General features: G+C 37.8%; 1 protein-coding gene across 2 annotated transcripts in view; it reads left to right on the forward strand.

The window, feature by feature from the left end:
• The window catches only part of LOC116303374 (uncharacterized), a 59213-nt gene extending 41082 nt beyond the window's left edge, over positions 1-18131 (forward strand). The window contains exons 5-26 of one of the 2 annotated variants that reach the window (XM_089032281.1): positions 3388-3563; positions 4110-4293; positions 4698-4883; positions 5174-5442; positions 5911-5941; positions 6165-6261; positions 6507-6620; positions 7281-7395; positions 7647-7726; positions 8059-8189; positions 8592-8642; positions 9069-9205; positions 9752-9845; positions 9925-9996; positions 10623-10755; positions 11227-11466; positions 12234-12308; positions 13002-13452; positions 13943-14034; positions 14755-14865; positions 15425-15567; positions 16686-18131. In XM_089032281.1, the coding sequence (XP_088888407.1) occupies positions 3445-3563; positions 4110-4293; positions 4698-4883; positions 5174-5442; positions 5911-5941; positions 6165-6261; positions 6507-6620; positions 7281-7395; positions 7647-7726; positions 8059-8189; positions 8592-8642; positions 9069-9205; positions 9752-9845; positions 9925-9996; positions 10623-10755; positions 11227-11466; positions 12234-12308; positions 13002-13452; positions 13943-14034; positions 14755-14865; positions 15425-15567; positions 16686-16823 (3063 nt within the window). In that variant the 5' untranslated portion in view covers positions 3388-3444 and the 3' untranslated portion in view covers positions 16824-18131. The remainder of the gene's footprint in view (positions 1-3387; positions 3564-4109; positions 4294-4697; positions 4884-5173; positions 5443-5910; positions 5942-6164; positions 6262-6506; positions 6621-7280; positions 7396-7646; positions 7727-8058; positions 8190-8591; positions 8643-9068; positions 9206-9751; positions 9846-9924; positions 9997-10622; positions 10756-11226; positions 11467-12233; positions 12309-13001; positions 13453-13942; positions 14035-14754; positions 14866-15424; positions 15568-16685) is intronic. The other variant, XM_089032282.1, reaches the window with a different exon arrangement.
• Positions 18132-18843: the final 712 nt, after the last annotated feature.

Raw genomic sequence — 18843 nt, forward strand, 5'->3', positions numbered from 1 at the left:
AGACAGCAACGTTGTGCTAATAACTCGATATGAAAGTGAGCATCTGTCCGTACTTGAGGTAGTATTGTTATCAAATTGCATATAAATAATTAATTAACGATGATACTGAGACATAGACGAAGCATAGGAAACAATGACTTGTTATTAATCATAATTTAATTCTCCAATGCCGAGGGCAACAAAAAAAGAAAAAAAAAAAAAAAAAAAAAAAAAAAAGAAAAAAAAAAGAGAGACTTAATTGCGAGTTACTAGCAAATCCATTTCAATTTTTTTTTTAGTAGTTTGGAGTTTTTCAGTCATACGGTAAATTTTTCCCTTCACTCAGTCAGAATGTTCCTAGAATGTCCTGCAACGAAATATTCATGATCAAGCCGTATGTTTACAGACAGGACTTTTTGTTTGTCCAACACGAAGTTTTTTGACTGCGCATCAGTGCTCAAACCCTTTTGTGCCTGCGGGTATTTGCAGTTGGGTTCACTTATCATAATATAGCTAAGATTTTTGTCGCATAATAATAGATAAAGTGTAGTGGTGGTTTTTTGGTTCTTTTCTGGAATTACTTTTCTAGACTGAATCTAAGCCAGCTGTATTCAGTACCCTTAAGCTCCCTTAGTGCTTTACGGTAGGCATGTATACGAGCTTTTTTTATTTTTGGTTTGAACGCTTTGTCCCGTGTGATAATAACAGTAGATTGTGGCCATGGTGATTATTTCAGTGATAAAAAACCTGCAACCCGACGCTATTAGAAGTTTATCTATAAAATATATCTTTGAATATATTTTCGTATGCTTTTTTTCTATATAGATATACGCATTTTTAAATAAACGATTCTGAATTTTCTAGCTTTCTCATTAGTCTAGAGCCGGGGTAAATAGGAGCTCATACCAATTCGTAGCAAGCAAGCGCACTTGAAACCGTTTTTCCCCCCTAATTTTAATCCTCGATTTTTGGTTTTTGTTTTTTGTTTTGTTTTGGTTTTTTTTTTGTTTTTGTTTTGTTTTGTTTTTTTTTTGTTTCGTTTCGTTTCGTTTTGTTTTTTTGTTTTGTTTTTCTTGTTTGTTTTTTTTTTTTTGCATTAAAATGTTTTTGATATACATTAAGAATATCAATGGCCTTTCAAAAGGTAAAAATTCGAAAATATCTTTTCGTTATTCCATATAAGATCCAATCACTGACTGAGGCCCGGTCATTTGCAATGCATTTCAGTGACAACCAATCCATCCCTGTCACATCCAAGTAACATCCATTTTATCTCAATAGCATTTTAATGGAGAAAAATAAGTCGAAAAAATATGTAACGATCAACAGAATTACCTATAGACACATGATGTATACAGTCCTTTGAAAAATCTTTTCCGCCGACCGGCTTCACTTGGATTTCAACCAGTGCCACAATCCAGAAGATTTTTAAAAAATTGCCTGATGGCTCGCAGCAAATAAAACAAAAAACTAAATTAGATAGTAATAGTCTTATCTCTTCATAATAAACTTGTCGAATTTACTATCTAAAGGCTGACAAAGAATACTGAGTGAATCGTGAATAGCTAATTATCTGCCTGAGATCATGTATGGTTTCACTAAGTAAAATTGACCAATAGGGGACAAGTTACAAGAGCGATGATAAAACATATTAATTAATGACTTAGTTACTTGTCGTCGGTAACTGATCGCTCCATGGTCGTTCTCCTTGATCGAAGGTGAGTTTTATCCTACAAAAATCAAACACACTTGCTAAAACTATATTTCGATAATCACGTAGATAAGTAGTTAGCCGAAAGTATAAATTACTGTGTCCATGCTAATATTATGACTGATATATCGCTATTACATTTTATCAATTATGTTTGAACAGTCCCAGCCGGAGAAAAAGAATATCCGTCAAGTTCAATTTACGTAAAAGACGAATACTCGTAGTGAACAGTTTTATCATTTCCTTAGTTTGGTTCCATCGTAGTTTTCAATGACCTCTGCTTGCTACTCAGTACAATAATTTGTTATAATAACGAAGTTGGATTTACACGCTTTGAATTTTTGGGCCTTTTGTTACTTGTTAAAAAAGGTCAATAGCGTACATAATTAAGATTGTTGACACCTTGCTATTGGCTTTGAGTGAGCAATATGTTCATGAGGAGCTTTGGTCAAAAAAGTTTAAACTTTGATTGACATAAAGTAGTTTCATGTTATGTTTAGCGACACCTTCAAGGTATCACAGTCAAAAATTGCGTTAGAGCAGTTTGTTTTATTAAGAATACACTATAGTAGTTTCATGTTTCATGTTGTTTTAAATATTTTTTATCAAGCATTCGACTGTGTGACTAAAGTAGACTAACAACTCTACGATGAGCCTGAATGAAATCATATCATAGCAGAAAACTCTAATCAATAGTCGGATTTTGCATTAACGATCTCCTAACGGTTAGGTATTTCATGGAACGATCTCCTAACGGTTAGGTATTTCAAGGAACGATCTCCTAACGGTTAGGTATTTCAAGGAGCGATCTCCTAACGGTTAGGTATTTGGTCAAGTATCGATCTCCTAACGGTTAGGTATTTCAATTAACGATCTCCTAACGGTTAGGTATTTCAAGGAACGATCTCCTAACTGTTAGGTATTTCAAGGAACGATCTCCTAACGGTTAGGTATTTAAGTAACGATTTCCTAAACGTTAGTTATTTAAAGTAACGATGAAAATGTATCCTAAAGAATAGATACGTTGTAAACAACGTCAATAATTTCGTGCGCATGTTTTTCACTGCCCTTTGTGACGTCATGGAGATAATGCTGCGTAGCACTTAAGACGAAATGACAGGGGACATCGACTTTAGCTTTAATGTACGTCTTATACGAGTTTAATTATAACCCTAGCTTGAGTCATCAATAGAGTGCAAATAATATACCCGTGAAATAGATAGCTAACTAACTAATTACTAACTTTGTGCTATTGGTTGCCTAAGTCTAATTAGTTAAAGAAATAGGCGAGCCGTGACGGGTAAACTAGTGCACGTGTGCTACTCAAGGGCGCGCATTTTTAAATATTTTCAAACACACTTTCAAAAACCGAAACGATATTTTATTGTACATGCTTTTCCTTCGTATAATTTTACATATTCGCATTTTCGCATCTGATCATTTGTGTATTGAGTTGTCACTCTAGTAAACGCCCGTTCCCTTGTCTTGCCTCACTGAATTCCTATGTCTTGTCTAATCAAGCGCTAACTATCTCCTATTTCATCCTAACTATTTCACGGGTATATTATTTGCACTCTATCACAGAATCATCAGTGTTGGTTAGTGTTTATCGTAAAGACTAGGAGTACACGTTTACCGACATTTTTCACAGGTGTCTGCCGGTTTAGGAGTAGTAGCACTTTTTTTATTTTCAACAGGTTTCCATAGAAACAGCAGTCCTGCCCGTGCTATTCGCGATATCCGTGGTTCATGTCATGGAAACGGCTTTACAGCATGTGGATTTTTCATCGCTAAGCCAGGAAGAGGCCACTGCTCTACAAAATGTCCTATTACGACAAAAAGAGTTCGAAGAACTTAATGGAATTCGACGAAAGTAATAAGAAGTTATGTTATTAGCCTCACGTGTCAGCCATGTTGTCTAGAACAATAGATTCCTCCACTCGTAGCCACGCATTCAAGGGCTTGAGAATGAATTTACGTGGGTGGAACAGGTTTTATTTTCATTTTCTTGAGGATAAACATAGCTGCCACGTGACTAAGGCCCATATACCAAATGCCAAAGCTACGTTCATGTTTTCTCTCTCAGTTCCCATTGGCTAAGACGGGAGAAATTTTACTGTTTCCCCGCAACCGTTCTCAATATTTTTCATCTTTGAATAACTAAATAAAACTGGGAGTGATTTCACCATAATGCGAAGTTTTACAAGAATCAAATGATTAAAAAATCTAATAATTACTGTGTTCTGTTTGACACAAAGTTTGTTTTGAGGTCACTCGATGGATAAACGTCGTCTTCTCTGGACCATAGACAGGCCCAGGTGCGCCATGATGCTGCTGCATGCTGATTGATATAAGCGTTCAAAAATGTTAAATTTACACTGTGTGATGCTCATCCTCACCCACTGTTTCATTTTCACAGGGACTTGAGATTAGAACTGATACAGTTAGAAGAAAGGCTAGCTTTAGCTGAGAAAAGCGCAACAGACAAGCAGCTTTGTCAAATTTGTTTCAAGACCAAAGTAGCTGATGGTTTGCGGTTGAACTGCAGGTTCTGCAGCCGTAAAACATGCACTCGATGTGGACACACGGAACTTGGTAGAACGGTAAGCTTTATTTGTTTAGGCTCTACATAATATGGCGGCACTTATAGTGCTCTCCACATTCCGCTGGGCATATGTGCAGTCCAAGGGGAATAAAGAGAGATAAATCCAGTTTTGCTGCTCAAGCATTGCCTCAGTTTTGTGAAGATGTGTTTTCACTTGTTATATTGGATGGTCATCAAACAAGCTCTTTGTGTGTGTATTATATCGATAAAAGTTTTGTATCTGTAATTTGCCCGATTTTATTTTTGAATATTTTTTGATGCTGAATCGAGGTAAAGCCTGAGTGAATGAGTCTATAATCATGAAGCACTGCAGTAATTTATGAATTGGTTCAAGTTCCATTCCTCATCTGTATAGTATTTCAAATACTTTATTTAACGATTCACAATAAAATTGCTTCCTAGAGTTGGATGTGTCAACTCTGCTCTAAAAAAAGACACTGTCTTACTTGTACTGGAGACTGGTACGTTGGCAATGAACCTTTATCTGCAAACGCGCAATTTTTTCTTGATAAACTTGGAGAAAGCAGCACAGCCAGGATGTCCCGGAGTAGTGTGAGGGAGCCTACTATTCCACGATTCTCTACTAATGTAAGCACCCAGTCCCCTTCACAGTTCCCTGCTTCACTTGAAAGGTAGTCATTCCTTTAAATCGAAGCGAGACGGACAGTAAGCTTGCAATGACGTGAATAATTGTCCAAGTGCTAAAAAAGGTATCTATTATTGAAGGAGTCACCGTTCGTCTCTCTTCAATGCAAAGGCACGGCTATATTTCAAGATGGCGCAGGAAACTGTGAAAGGGACTATTGATTCTTCTCAGTTTGATTTATTAATTTCCTGAAATCTTATAATTACATGACATTCTCTATAACCATGTCCAGAATGATATAAGGGAAATTCTTCAAAGCACTTCCTCAAGAGGAACATCTATTGGTGACACCCAAGATACCTATAGCTACAGCGTATGTAACGAGCCTGAATATCTTAGTCTTCCAGTCCACGAACCCAGACGACGTGGTTTGAGCGAATTCAGCACTGAGAGTGAATTTACGTCGTGTTTTTCGGTATCGACATATTCTGATGGGGGGATGCCTGCATTGAACCTAGTGGAACCAACAGATAGTGAATGTGACAGTTCCGACAGCTCAGGGTTAGTGTTGATCACTACGTGATAATATGATTGGAGTGGGGGACCCTGTTATTCATCACATGGGTGGGTGAATGGGTGGGTGGGTGGATGGATGGATGGATGGATGGATGGATGGATAGATGGATGGATGGATGGGTGGGTGGGTGGGTGGATGGATGGATGGGTGGGTGGATGGTTGGGTGGATGGATGGATGGATGGATGGATGGATGGATGGATGGATTAGTTGCTAGGTTTGCTCGATCTGATCAATAGAGAGAGGTTTTGCACCATCACGTGACGGCAGCCATCTTAGATGTCAGGAACAATACAATCGTTTTACATGAGAAAAAATTCAACTTCCGAGAGCAAAGGGATTGTATTCTTCTGCCATCTAACCACAGGCAGCCCACGCTGTATTATCGGCGTGAGCACGTGATGGTGCAAAACCTCTATTACATTACGCTCTGTTGTTTTTATTATTCACACAGAAAAAATGAAACGATAGGCAGGAGAAAAAAGGTAAAGAAAGAAATTGAATACGAAAAGCGAAATAAGTTATATTCTTTCGATCGATTAATTAATGGGATGAGAAAACCAAATAATCGAAAAATGCGGACGGAACAGCCGAGCCACCCTCGTCCTATTTATAGTATGTTAATTATGATAAGTTCATTAGTACGCAAATGTATTATATTTTGCATATCTCAATACTGTCACTATAAGGTTGGTATATTTTTTTAAGAAGAGAGCAGAGGAAAGCAGAGACTCAAAAGGCAGACCGATGATTGAGCGTTTAACATTATCAAGAGAGACAACAAGCCAACGGTTAATGTCCAGAGGTGAGAGCATACACCATTACATCACTGGGCCAACATCCAACCACCTCCAGCCTTTTATTTCTTATAAAAATCCACAACATGCTAAACTCCAATTTGATCTGTCAGCTAGCCGTGATCTGACTTAGTCAGCCCAGATATTAAATATAGTATCACAAAGTTATCTGATAGTTTAGGCGTGATAAGTGAGTGACAGGTGGTGCTCACATCTCCAAGCAGTGCCGTTATCTTTTTTCCCCTTATCATAGATACAGCTTTTGGGGTTCATATAGTTGGCGGGAAGACATCTATTGGCGGTATTATGGGAGCGTTTGTTGTCGGCGTTATTCCTGGTACTAAAGCACAAGAATTACTTTGCATTGGTAGGTGAGAAATGATTGACGTATTTTCATCTCTTAAGTTGTGGTAAAATGGCAATAACTGTGGCAGTGTACTGTAGCATATCGTGCTTATAGAGGATCTGCACCATCACGTGATGGCAGCCATACCAGGAAGCAGGAACAACTGAATCTGGTCAAACTGATTTACATGAAAAATAATTCATTTTTCCTGTAGAAAAAAAGCTTTCATTGTTGTGTTTTCGGTTATGGCTGCCATCACAGGATGGTGCAAAGCTTCTATAGACATTTTTTACCAAATTTGCTTGAGTGACCACTAAACAATGGCTGCAAGTCCAGGTTGGACTTGATGTGCTCACATATTTATTGGCATTTTATAAGTTCAACGTAGACTTGGCCATTGCTTTGGGTCACTGAAGTGAATTTGGGAAATAGGGAAATCTTTGTTGAACATATATCACATGCAGCTAGACAGACAGACATTCAGAAAACTTTATTTAACCACTGTAAATAACATCAGCTACATCTATGATCATTTAGTTAAATTTTAAGATGTTTTTACATGTTTGCCGTTTTCTGCTTTTCATGTTTGTCGACCAACTAGAGGAGTGTGTCCAATCATTACCTAAAAGTCCCACTCATAATGCTTTTCAATGTATTTATAACTTCAAGAGTCTTTTTCAGGTGATCAGGTTATAGAGTGGAACAACATATCCTTAGTTGATGCAACATTTGAAGGGACGCACGAAGCAGTAGCATCATCTTCTGATGAAGTGTCTATTGTAGTTTGTCATGTAAGGTGAGTGCACAGCTGACTGTGTCATGATTCATAAAGTACATAAAATACTACTGATTTAAACAGAGGCAATTTAAGTGCAACCTACACCTACCTAATTACCGTTGATTTCATTAAATTGCTGACGTTTTGTTTCTTTAGAGGTGCAAATGAACGTTTGGCTGTCTTTCAATATCGTGAGAGCTTGAGAGCCCCTCAATATTTTGGACCTTGCTACGGCCATATTATATAATGTTTTTTTTTTTTAATATCAGTAAAACAGATCATCAATCCCCACGACCTTCGTGCAGTCAAATAGTCAGCGATGCTATAGAAAAGACAAGAGCAAGCTTTGGTGAGTGAATTTATCGACCTTGTCTGTTATATCACAGGCGCTTGACAGCCACGACCCTAAGCTCCACACTACTATAGGTAATCATGAAAGCCCAACATTCGAATTAGAATTTAGAAGTTGCGTAGGGAGGAAAACCAGAGAATCCTGAGAAAAACCCTCGAAGCACAGGAAAGAACCAACAAGTAACTCTACTCACATATGATAACGATCCCGGGATTCGAACCCGGGTCTCATTAGCGTGACAAGGGGCATTAGCGTACGCGTTTTGACCATTGGCACTTCAGGGAAATGTAACGGCGTTTTACCGTGTCTTGTTGCTTTTCATTTTCTAGCTAGAGAAGCAAGAAGTTGCAATTCTCAAGAAGAGCTACTTCAATTGATCCGCAGCAGATCCCACAATGTTGTAGCTGACAGCATTTCTTGCAGCAACTCTCTCGGCGTTGAAGCCAACGCCTCGGAAACGGTAAATTTTGTCCATGCTGTTATCGATTGAAAATATAGTTTACCTAGTGAATTTCTTTAAGCAAAAAAAGCAATAACAACGACAACAACAACAACAACAACAACAACAAAAATAATAAATAAATAAACAAACAAAGCAAAACAGATAGCTCATTAAGCAATTTGGTTTCCCTTTTCTGTAATTAACCATTAGTGTCATGCAAGGCTCAGGTCTAACGTCGAACTTCACATGTGCCGAACATAACTGAAACAACAAGGATAACAAGGCGGTCTTCTTCAATGTCATTTGGTTCGGCTCAGTTCCACGTTTGACATGGGCCTAACTTAGTCTCGTGGTCTGAACAATAAAATATGGGATGTTATACCAGTACCAATATTTATGCTGGCTATTTTTGGACTTCAGATGAATTTTTGGTCGCACTCATCTGGAAATGATAGAAGAAGTGGGCTCAAGGTAAGAATGCTTTGCTCTAAGCACGGGGGACGTGCGCCGCCATTTATATTAGCTATTCCATTGTAGAGGAAAAAACTGGCAGTGCATTTTGTGCTGTTTTAGGGGGTATATTTCCAAGATAACGTCTTTTTCGCCATCCAAAATAGCCCCGAAATGCACTGCAATGCCAACTCGACCCAGTTTTTTTCCTCAACCTCGGAATCAGTGGCCTCAACCTCTCGCCGCCTAGAAAAAAAAAAAAAATAATCACTAGGGTCAATAAAAATGTAAATGTTTTGTAAACCTTGCAGTCATGACATTGCAACATTTCATTTTTATGGATTCTTAAATTTTTAATGGATTGTCTTAACATGTTAATTTTGTTTATATACGGCTTGTCTTATCTTACTCCCTTATCTTTCCTTTTTTCTACTCCATGATAACCAGATATCTTTATGGTACGATCCCGGAGGACTCAATCTCATCACCAAAATAATTGAAGCACGAAGATTGCCATTGGGAACGACTCCAGGCGATGAACTTCCCAACCCTTATGCCGTGGTTAACCTACTGCCTATCAGAGAGTAAGTCACGTCTTGATCCTTAGATACGTACGCCTTTTACTGATTTCATGTAGGGGTGGGGAAAAACCAAGTGGAATTTGACACCTTGACAAAATTCTTCTCTTTTCCATAGAATTACTTAATGGCCCCCTCGCAGCAAGTGGGAATACAGCTCAATTTGGAGAACATAACAATAGTTTTCCAATTCTCATGTAATTCAAATTCTTTTGTTTTGTCCTCCAAATTAAGCTGCTTTAATGCCACATGCAAAGGGTCTATTAAGTTTTGGTAAGGTTTTAAGATAATGAGCATGTCAAATTTTCTTCCAGGGAGGATGGGACTACTTCAAGAGATGCCAAAATCCCTACCCAAGCAGCTGTACTTAATGTTAGATTGTCTATATGGTGCCCCTCCCTCCCCTGGTAATTACTGAACATTCATATAGTAGTATAAATTAGAGAAGAATAGAATTGTTCCTCTTAGAGTAAGGGGCGGCAAGGGTGACAAGGATAGGGAGGGGAACAAACAGTTGTGGTTTTATTATTTGTGTTCTTTTTTTATCACCAGTGTTTCAACTCAGTTTAGGACCGGCGTTAAATTTCAGACCCAATGTCCTGTTTGGAATCTGACTTTCATTTATTCCAACATCACCGAAGAAGAGGTACTGGCATATTGGTACTATCAGGTGTATTATTTCATCATCCGATATATTTAATCTACATTCCTTCTTCTATATATAGCTCTCATCAAGATCTTTGGAAGTCACACTCTGGAGTGAGCGAAAAACTCGTCGACATCGATTTCTTGGTAAAGTAAGTCAGAGAGTTACTATTATTATAAACTCAGTAAAGGTAGTACTGTTTGCTCATTTGGATACGTACTCATTGATACGTAGTTTTACCATGAATTTGCACGTCCCAAGATCTTTCTCTGGAAAACTCTCAATGTTTTGAGACGCTCTTTAAGTACTATAACATTAGCAGCGCGCGGGGGGAAGGGTTCATCCCGTACATCAACGAATATAAACTGAGGCTTGATAAAGAAAAAAAAGAGATACTTGAACGAGGAATTTCAATTTTCTGTTCTTCAAAATAGGGCGAAAATCAGTACTCAAATATATGATTGCTATATACACGTTGCTGTTCCGTCCAATCCCGCCTTAACACGTGGAACAAATGACCGGACGTCAAAAATACTTACATTAGACGGCGCGCGAGGTAAAAATGCCATTATACTTTGCGCATATTGTTATTAATTTTTTATGCGTTTCATGTACAAATCGAAGTGGATTTGAATGACATTGTTCTCAGTAACATACCTCAATGGTACACGTGAAATCAATGACGTCAATGATACATTAAGGCGGCGCGCGATTTAAAATAAATCCCATTAAACTTTGCGCATGGCGCTCTAAATGTTTTATGTTTGTCACGTACAGATCAAAGTGGACTTGAATGGTAGTGTCCTCAGTAACATACCTCAATGGTATTACCTAGAAGATTATTTTGCGTTATTCGATGAGATTTGTATACCGGTGAACAGACGATATACTCTTTCCTCGGGAGAAGACGGTAAGTCGTTAATGTTGATTTATGTTGAATAGCAGACTAAATAAAAAAAAACGCAAATATTGAATATGGTTACAAATCAAACAAAAAATATTCTTCAAAAAGCATAACACATGGTATGATGATGAACATTAGTCCCTGAAATGGGTAAACATTAGTCCCTGAAATGGGTAAACATTAGACCCTGAATGGGTAAACTTTTTCTGGCAAACCAGTACACCAATTTGGTTAAATTTCATGGTTGATTGCACTATATTGCCAGCAACTTTGTAGGTTACACCTTGTAATGATACTTTAATTCATATAATCAATGGCTATTCCAAACTTTTTACCATTAAAAATAAAATAAAAATTTAAAACACACGAGGCGAAAGAATGTCAAACTTTATATATTTATTTTTCTACTTAAAACTTGCGTTTTTTTAATATTTGCGCATGAGTATCACGCAACTTTTCTTGTTTCTAAAAATTTAGTGACGAAATTATATGTGGGCATTGACGAGATGAGAGAACAATTTGAGCTGACTTACAAACCACGACGGGCAGCAAGCTACATTCTAAGGTCGTATCAGTCTCGAAGAACTATTGCTGGAGAATTAGAATCAGACTTTAGCGAGGGATTCGGCAAAAGAAGAAAAACAAACTCAATTCTCTCGAGGAACCGGGCAGAGTCCTGTTCTCTAAACCGACTTCTAAGTTACACAACACCAAAAGGTACGCTTGTTTTTGGTATATCTTAGTATATCGTGATTAAGATCTATCAATGGACAATTCTTAAAATTATATTATGTGAGGCTAACACGGAAAGACATAGCCTGCGTAGCGTCGCTTTGGGAAAGGGGGGGGGGGGGGGGGGGGGGGGGGGGGTTGAGGGAGAAAAGCAAGGCAGGGGTATATTTTCATGTTAGTTTCATGTTAGGGAAATCGGAGAACCTAGAGAAAAACCGGAGACCCTAGAAAATAACCGGGTTCCCTCGAATCAAGGAAGAGACCCAAACTCTGCTGCCATATGATGCCGAGTCCAGAAATCGAAACCGAAATAACCAGGGTTGAGAGGCGAGTGAACTACTACTACGCCTCTCTGGATTTCCCATCTATCGTTAATTAGTAGTAAGAAGGATATAAGATAAAAAAGCTGATTTCATCTATGCACCCATCCACTTATACACCCATCCACTGGATACAGCCCATCCACGTTAGGACAACCCAGCCACGGATACACCATCCACTTATACACCCATCCACTTATACACCCATCCACTTATACACCCATCCACTTATACACCCATCCACTTATACACCCATCCACTTATACACCCATCCACTTATACACCCATCCACTTATACACCCATCCACTTATACACCCATCCACTTATACACCCATCCACTTATACACCCATCCTTCTATCCTCCATTCGTTCATTTCATTTATTCAAATATACAGCTGACATTCAATTTCGTAATCCTTTTTTGAAACCAGGAAAAAATACCCGATCTAGATATGGTAGCGAAAGTCTTTCCAGATTCGGAAATAATTATACGAGTAGAAATCTAGGTAAGTAATTATGCCGCTTTGTTAAGATAGGGATGCATATCCTTGCCTAAAAATATAGATGAAGCTTCTTTAACGTACAGTCTACAAATGTTTTACAAGTGTGTAAAATGAATACAATTTCTATGCTATATACGACCAAATTATGAAAATTACGTGATAAAGTATATTACGCATTCGGAGCGAAGTTGAAGAGAAAACTGGGCCAAGTTGGCATTGTATTGTGGGACTGTTTAATGGGGCAAAATAGACGTCATTTTGGAAGTATGATATATGTAATATATATATATAATTGACCAACAATAGAGGCTTTGCACCATCACTTGATGGCAGCCGTGACAGGAGGCACGAAGGAACAATTGATTGAATCTGGTGTAATAAATAATTACGTGAGAAGGAATTCAGTTTCCATGGGTTAAAATACTCTCTGACTGTGCTTCATGGCTGCCACCACATGATGGTGCATAACCTCTATCGTTGGTCAATCAAAACTTTTGAAGAAAGTATTTCATGGAGCGGCATCATTGGAAGGTCAAGGTCACACAAAGCTAAGAGACTTGTAGTGGCCAGCAAATTGAATGACATCAGTTATCTTGTGGGTTACACATATTACACGATAGAAATTTAACTAGCCTCTCAAATGCAATCAGTAATCAGTGTATAAAAGACGTAACAATAAACTTTGTTATCTTTCAGTTGTACCCTCGATCAGCAGTGCTCCAACAACCCCATGCTTCGGAGCATTTGACAAGTCACCGAGTTTTGATTACCCTTCACTTGCCAGAGCCTTTGACTATTCGTATAATTATGTCACAGCTTCTAAAGATGAACGCTCCCCGCTGTCGGCCTCAAGTGGCAGTTCTCAGGCATGCAATAACCAAGGACAGTCTCTTGAGTTCAAGTTTGAAGAGATTCACAAGGACGAAGAAGATGGAGGTCATAAAGAAAACAAGAAAGAGGAATATGTTGTGCAAACAGAAATTGACAAGAAAGAACTTAAACCAGAGATTGATAAACCAGCTTATGGTGCTAAACAGAAATTAGTCCAAAATATTTCATTAAATCTTCACGAAAGCTCAAACAACAAAAGCGACAAAAGAGAACGTAAATTATCCACAAGGACTCGACGACTTTCTTCCCAGGAACGGTAAAGCTTGTAGTAGCTATTCGGCCATTCTCCTATCCAAAGCCTTCTCAGCTTTCTAACGAAAAATCGAAACTAAAATCTTCAATTTTTGGTGAGAATGGTCTGGTGACGAGAATACTATTCGGCTATTCTGCAAAATTCAGAGCAAATTTTGCTAGGCCGTGCGCAACCTATGTTTAATGCTGCAAAGAGAAGAAAGTTTTTACTTTGCACGAATTTGCTGCGCGCGGATTGTTATAATACGAGCACTTGACTGTGAAAAAAAAAAGACCACGGTTACGTTCACGAAGCGAAATACGAAATATATGTGCTTGAAGTATAGACCATACATTTTTCCCCATAGCCATTAACTTCGTGACAGTTATGATTGATTGTTGTCAGACCCAGTAAACGAGCTCGCTCGATACAACACTGAAAACAAGAGGTTTTCATGTTAGTTGACACGATGGCATGGAAACATATAAATCGTCTGTTTTCTTTTTGATATCAGCTCTCATTCCACATCAGACTCGTTCATGTTTGATGAAGACCCTGAGCATGGTACTATTGGCCCGAGTCAAATCCGTTGTCATGACAACCAAGGTAAGGGTATATCCCTTTTAAAGACTGAGGGGTGATCATTATGCACATTCTTTTCAATCAAAAAATCTTTTGGTAAATTGATCAAAGATCCTTTAATAAGGATACCCACATTACCATCATACATCGTCGGTAAATTATATGGTGCCACCTTAAGATTTATTTTTAAAATGTTATAAGTACCTCAATTAGTTTTTAAAACTGTAAGTTTTAACAAGGCGCCCTATTCCCAAACCTGAGCCGCGGATGAGTGTGAAATGGACATCACCATCGACAACTTACTTCGAGAAATATGCTTAATCCTTCATTATTCGCAGCTAAATGCAAGCTATATTTAGAGTGAAGGCATTTAACCCGTGAAATAAAAGATAGTAGTCAACGTGTAATACTCAAATAGACACAAAAGAAAACAATGGAATTAGGGTCTATTAAAGTGTATTAGGCCTAGGGCAAACGTCGAACTTTCCATGCACCGAACTCATTAAAAACAATGGATATCAGGTGATAATGAGGCGGCATTCTTTGATGTAATTAAGTTCGGTGCATGGAAAGTTCGACGTTTGCCCTAGGCCTTAGTCTAATATCTATTTCACGGGTTTAATGACTTCACTCTATCTGCATTCGTTATAATTCTGCCATATACTAATAAACAAAGGATCTATTCCACTCTAGCTTTCATTTTTTTCCGTTTTGTACAATTTATGTACATGCTTTTTTTCTCAGCAGATCTCGGATATCTTCGATTAGGCTTGTCCATCATGTGTGGTGTATTAGAAGTAGATATCATACGTGCCACATTACGCCCTACATCATCTACATCTAAACTGGGTAAAGGTTATTACAGTCAAAACGATTCAAGTTTCATTATCCTCTTAGGTTCCATTAATGCTTTCATTATTCGAACATTGAAATTCATTATTCTTTCCAAGAATACCAAGACTCGCGATTTGAAATAACCGATTCAAAACCTTGTTGCAAAATGCAGAGCAAATGTTGCTCGTATAACAAATCCTTGCGCAAACTGTCTTTAATGTTCCACGATTTAAATAAAAATCCATTTCACATTATTGTTATTTGTTATTATTTTTACATCGCGTGAATTAAATTGAAGGTGAAGGTGGAGGTGGAGTTGGAGTTGGAGTTGGAGTTGGAGTTGGAGTTGGAGTTGGAGTTGGAGTTGGAGTTGGAGTTGGAGTTGGAGTTGGAGTTGGAGTTGGAGTTGGAGTTGGAGTTGGAGTTGGAGTTGGAGTTGGAGTTGGATTTGAGGTTGAAGTTGAAGTTGGAGCTGAAGTGGGAGAGTTGGTGAATTAAGAATTTCCTTGAGGAGAAGAGTCAACTTTCGATTCACTTAGCATTCTCCTTGCAAATCCACTGTATTTTTATTTATTTTTAGATACGTACGTTAAAACGTACCTAATCTATAACGAGAAGAAATTAATGAAGAGAAAATCCTCGACCGTTCGACAAGACTTAAGCCCAGTCTACAACTGCAAAGTCAAGTACGCAGCACGAGATGTGGATAGCAAAATACTTAACGTAAGACTGGACACCATTAATAGTGTATTTATTCCTGAAGTTAAGGTGGCTAAAATCAGTAACGGAAAGCTCCGACCAGTAGCATTCAAAGCGCGCTAAAACAGACTTCTTCTCTTTGTAGCCATTTGATTTTTAAATATGAATTGGTCAATTGATTGAAGTTTAAAATATTGGGTGTGGCGTGTCGATCGTCCTTATTATGCAAAAGTTATGGGGAATTCCCGAAAAACAGTTTTCGGATCGGTCTCAAAAAATCACCCATGGATTTTGTCCAAACTTAAGGATGTTGTATTTTGAGTCATGCCCTTGCTGATGAGTGAGTTTCAAGGAATTATATCTAGCCGTTTTAGAATTATGAAGCCACAAAGTTGGTCGTTGATTTTTCAAATTCAATTCCATATCACTCACAAAGAGAGCTCTAAAACAAGATCTGTTCAATATTTTCAGAATTTCGAGGCATTTGCTTATATCTATTTGAAACTACGGTTCGGCAAATGTAGAGCATTTTCATGACAACATTCTCCGCACCTATAATATTTTAGTTAATTCATATTCCTCGGGAACGCCTCCATAGATTTTTGTAAGAATTTCAGCACATGAGATACAATTTATATACAACAAAATGCATTCGTTTTGTTTTGGATACTGAATTTTTAAGTGGCGAAAAAATAGTGTCAAACACTAGCCATATATCTCACCAGTATCTGTTGAGCTCAAGGTATTCAAGTCTTTGTCTTTTCCTCTTGTGTCATTAACAATACCCTTCTAAGCTATTTGAATACACTTTACAAGTCATTGTTACTTTTTGTCACGCGAGCCGTGACTGTCCAAATGCGCATTTCCGGTAGAGGGAGGAAAAATACTTGCCGTGCGTGGGGAGGGGGGACTAAGAATCACGAAAAATCCAACATTGTAATTACGTAGATTGATGTTAATATACTAACACTACTTTGCCTGTTGAGAAGCCAAGGAACGGTAGAACACCAGGCCTGATATACGGCGAGGTTTTTTTGCATTCGGTGTTGGAGAACAGAACTTTTTGCAGGCAACTCGGCTTTTATTACATATTAAAATGGATTTCAATCCCACACATATCCATGTATTACTCTCTCTCATAGGTATGTGTCTGGCAAAATCAAGGTTTATTTGGAAGAAACGTCCCAATTGGCGAGGTGCACACCTCACTAGACCGTTTAAATGTCTCCTGCAGATTTGTAGCTTGGTACAAACTGTTTCCTTTACCTAATATAAGCTAAGTTAACCATCAAAAAGAAACCTCTTTGCCTTGGGCGTAATGCTTTCCCATTTCAGGCCACTTGTTATTTCCCTAGAGTATCATTTCTTTGTTCAACGATTGCACACGAAAAGACACATGAATATGGATACAACTTGAATAAAAAATCTTAGTCTCTAGGCAATGAACCTTGGTCGATTTGAAATGGGGAAACCTACGCCCAAGATAAAGACGTCTAGTAAGGAATGTGGAAAGTACGAAGAACGAAGGGAATAATCTAAAATGAAAGCAAGGTATTTAAACTGGAGCCAATCAGGAGCAAGCAACAAGATTGGATCACTGTGAGCTCTGGATTCCAAATTCTAGAATATTCGATCTCATATTTAATAGACTAAAGAACAAAAGGCTTAGTAAAATGTGTCTCACAGTACAGCCCTGTCTTTGAGTTCGATCTCTGTCGGATCCACCACTTTGGCATAATGTTTTCCCATTTCAGACCACCTGTCATCCTTCCCTCGAGTATCTTTTATTGCGCATGGCAAGACATATTTATATGAATACGATTCAAACAAAGAATCTTATTCTCTTTGCGAATGGTACGTGGTCTGCAATGGGAAAACCTTACGCCCAAAGTAAAGATCTAGAAGGTCTACACTGGAAATATGCTTTTAAAAACCTATCAATACAATGAAAGCATCCTGGAAGTTCCATTGCGTAAATCAGACTTCTCAAACCTACTTTTTAAAATACAGATAAAACTTTGGAACGCCATCATCCGAAATAACTAAACGAGAATGGTTTCTAAATATAAATACCTTTATGGATGTTTTACATACACTTATTTCAATAAAGTTAGTCACCAATAACCTAGAAAGCTGAGATCACTGAGGATCATGGGAAACAATTCACTTCAAACAAGTAAAACTTTTTTGATACAAACTGCAGCTTGAGGATGCTTAGTAGAGGTGAGACTGTAACTGGTAAAGATCTAAAATGCATCAACAGTTATTAAAGCGGTTGCAACATCTAAAATGTATCTACCCATAATCCTTCACGGTCTCTACTTTGTAGCTTTTCAGGTGACTAACCGGCTTTATTGAAATAAGCATAAACAGTATTTATAAAAAGAAACTTGATGCAACTTTTGACACGTGCATGGACACTTGTGCAACATGTTCTTGTCAAAGTCGAGCAACTACACTTTTTTTATAAAAAAAGTGAGGCAATATCTTGATTAAGCTAAGTTATCTGTTAGGACGTGTATCTTAACTAAGTTTTCGTAAATACGACTCGGACGACCCTTTGCTGATAAGAGCTTTGCTTATTGAAAAATAACCTATCTTAATATTAAAAAAAAAATCAGTTTCTTATGCTAATAAGGCAGATAAACGAGACGATTATCACACCTTTTTAATAAGTAAACGTTCCAAAACAATAAGACGTCGTTACTACTGATAATCTCTAAAGATATCAAGAAATGGACTTAATTGATGCCTAGAGATTAGACTCACTTCGGTTTGACTCGAATTCAAAGAAACGCCTATAAACCTATGATATTCGATCAATATATAATGAAAATATATTACTTCTAGCCTTCGACATAGGGTTTTACCAGTTTTACCGACATATAGACTATAGCAAACAAATCAAACTTTCTTTCAGATTTATGACAATGTTATCGCCTTTTATTGAGACCATTAGTAAACAAAGTCTTATATGTATAACATTTAAGGGTTTTCGAAAACATACTCATCGAAAACAACAAATGACTCCATTAAAAGACAAATAACAAATCTATCGACAAACAAACAATGTATGATTGAGATCATTAGTAAACAAAGGATTATCGAAATCTATAGAAAAAAAAGCTTCATTATAAGACAAATCTATCAACACTGAATAAGAATCTACAGTCGCCAATCGTTATTACGGACATCCTCGGAACCGTCACGCACTTGGCGTCGGCCGTAACAGCAAACATTCGCACTGGTATTCTTAATAGATAGCTTTAATAGATCTAATAGATAAATCCACCGGGATTT

The sequence above is a fragment of the Actinia tenebrosa genome, unplaced genomic scaffold (genome assembly GCF_029948245.1).
Source record: "Actinia tenebrosa isolate PJP-AT-01 unplaced genomic scaffold, QUT_ActTen_1.0 PGA_scaffold1__47_contigs__length_23844297, whole genome shotgun sequence".
Classification (NCBI taxonomy): domain Eukaryota; kingdom Metazoa; phylum Cnidaria; class Anthozoa; order Actiniaria; family Actiniidae; genus Actinia; species Actinia tenebrosa.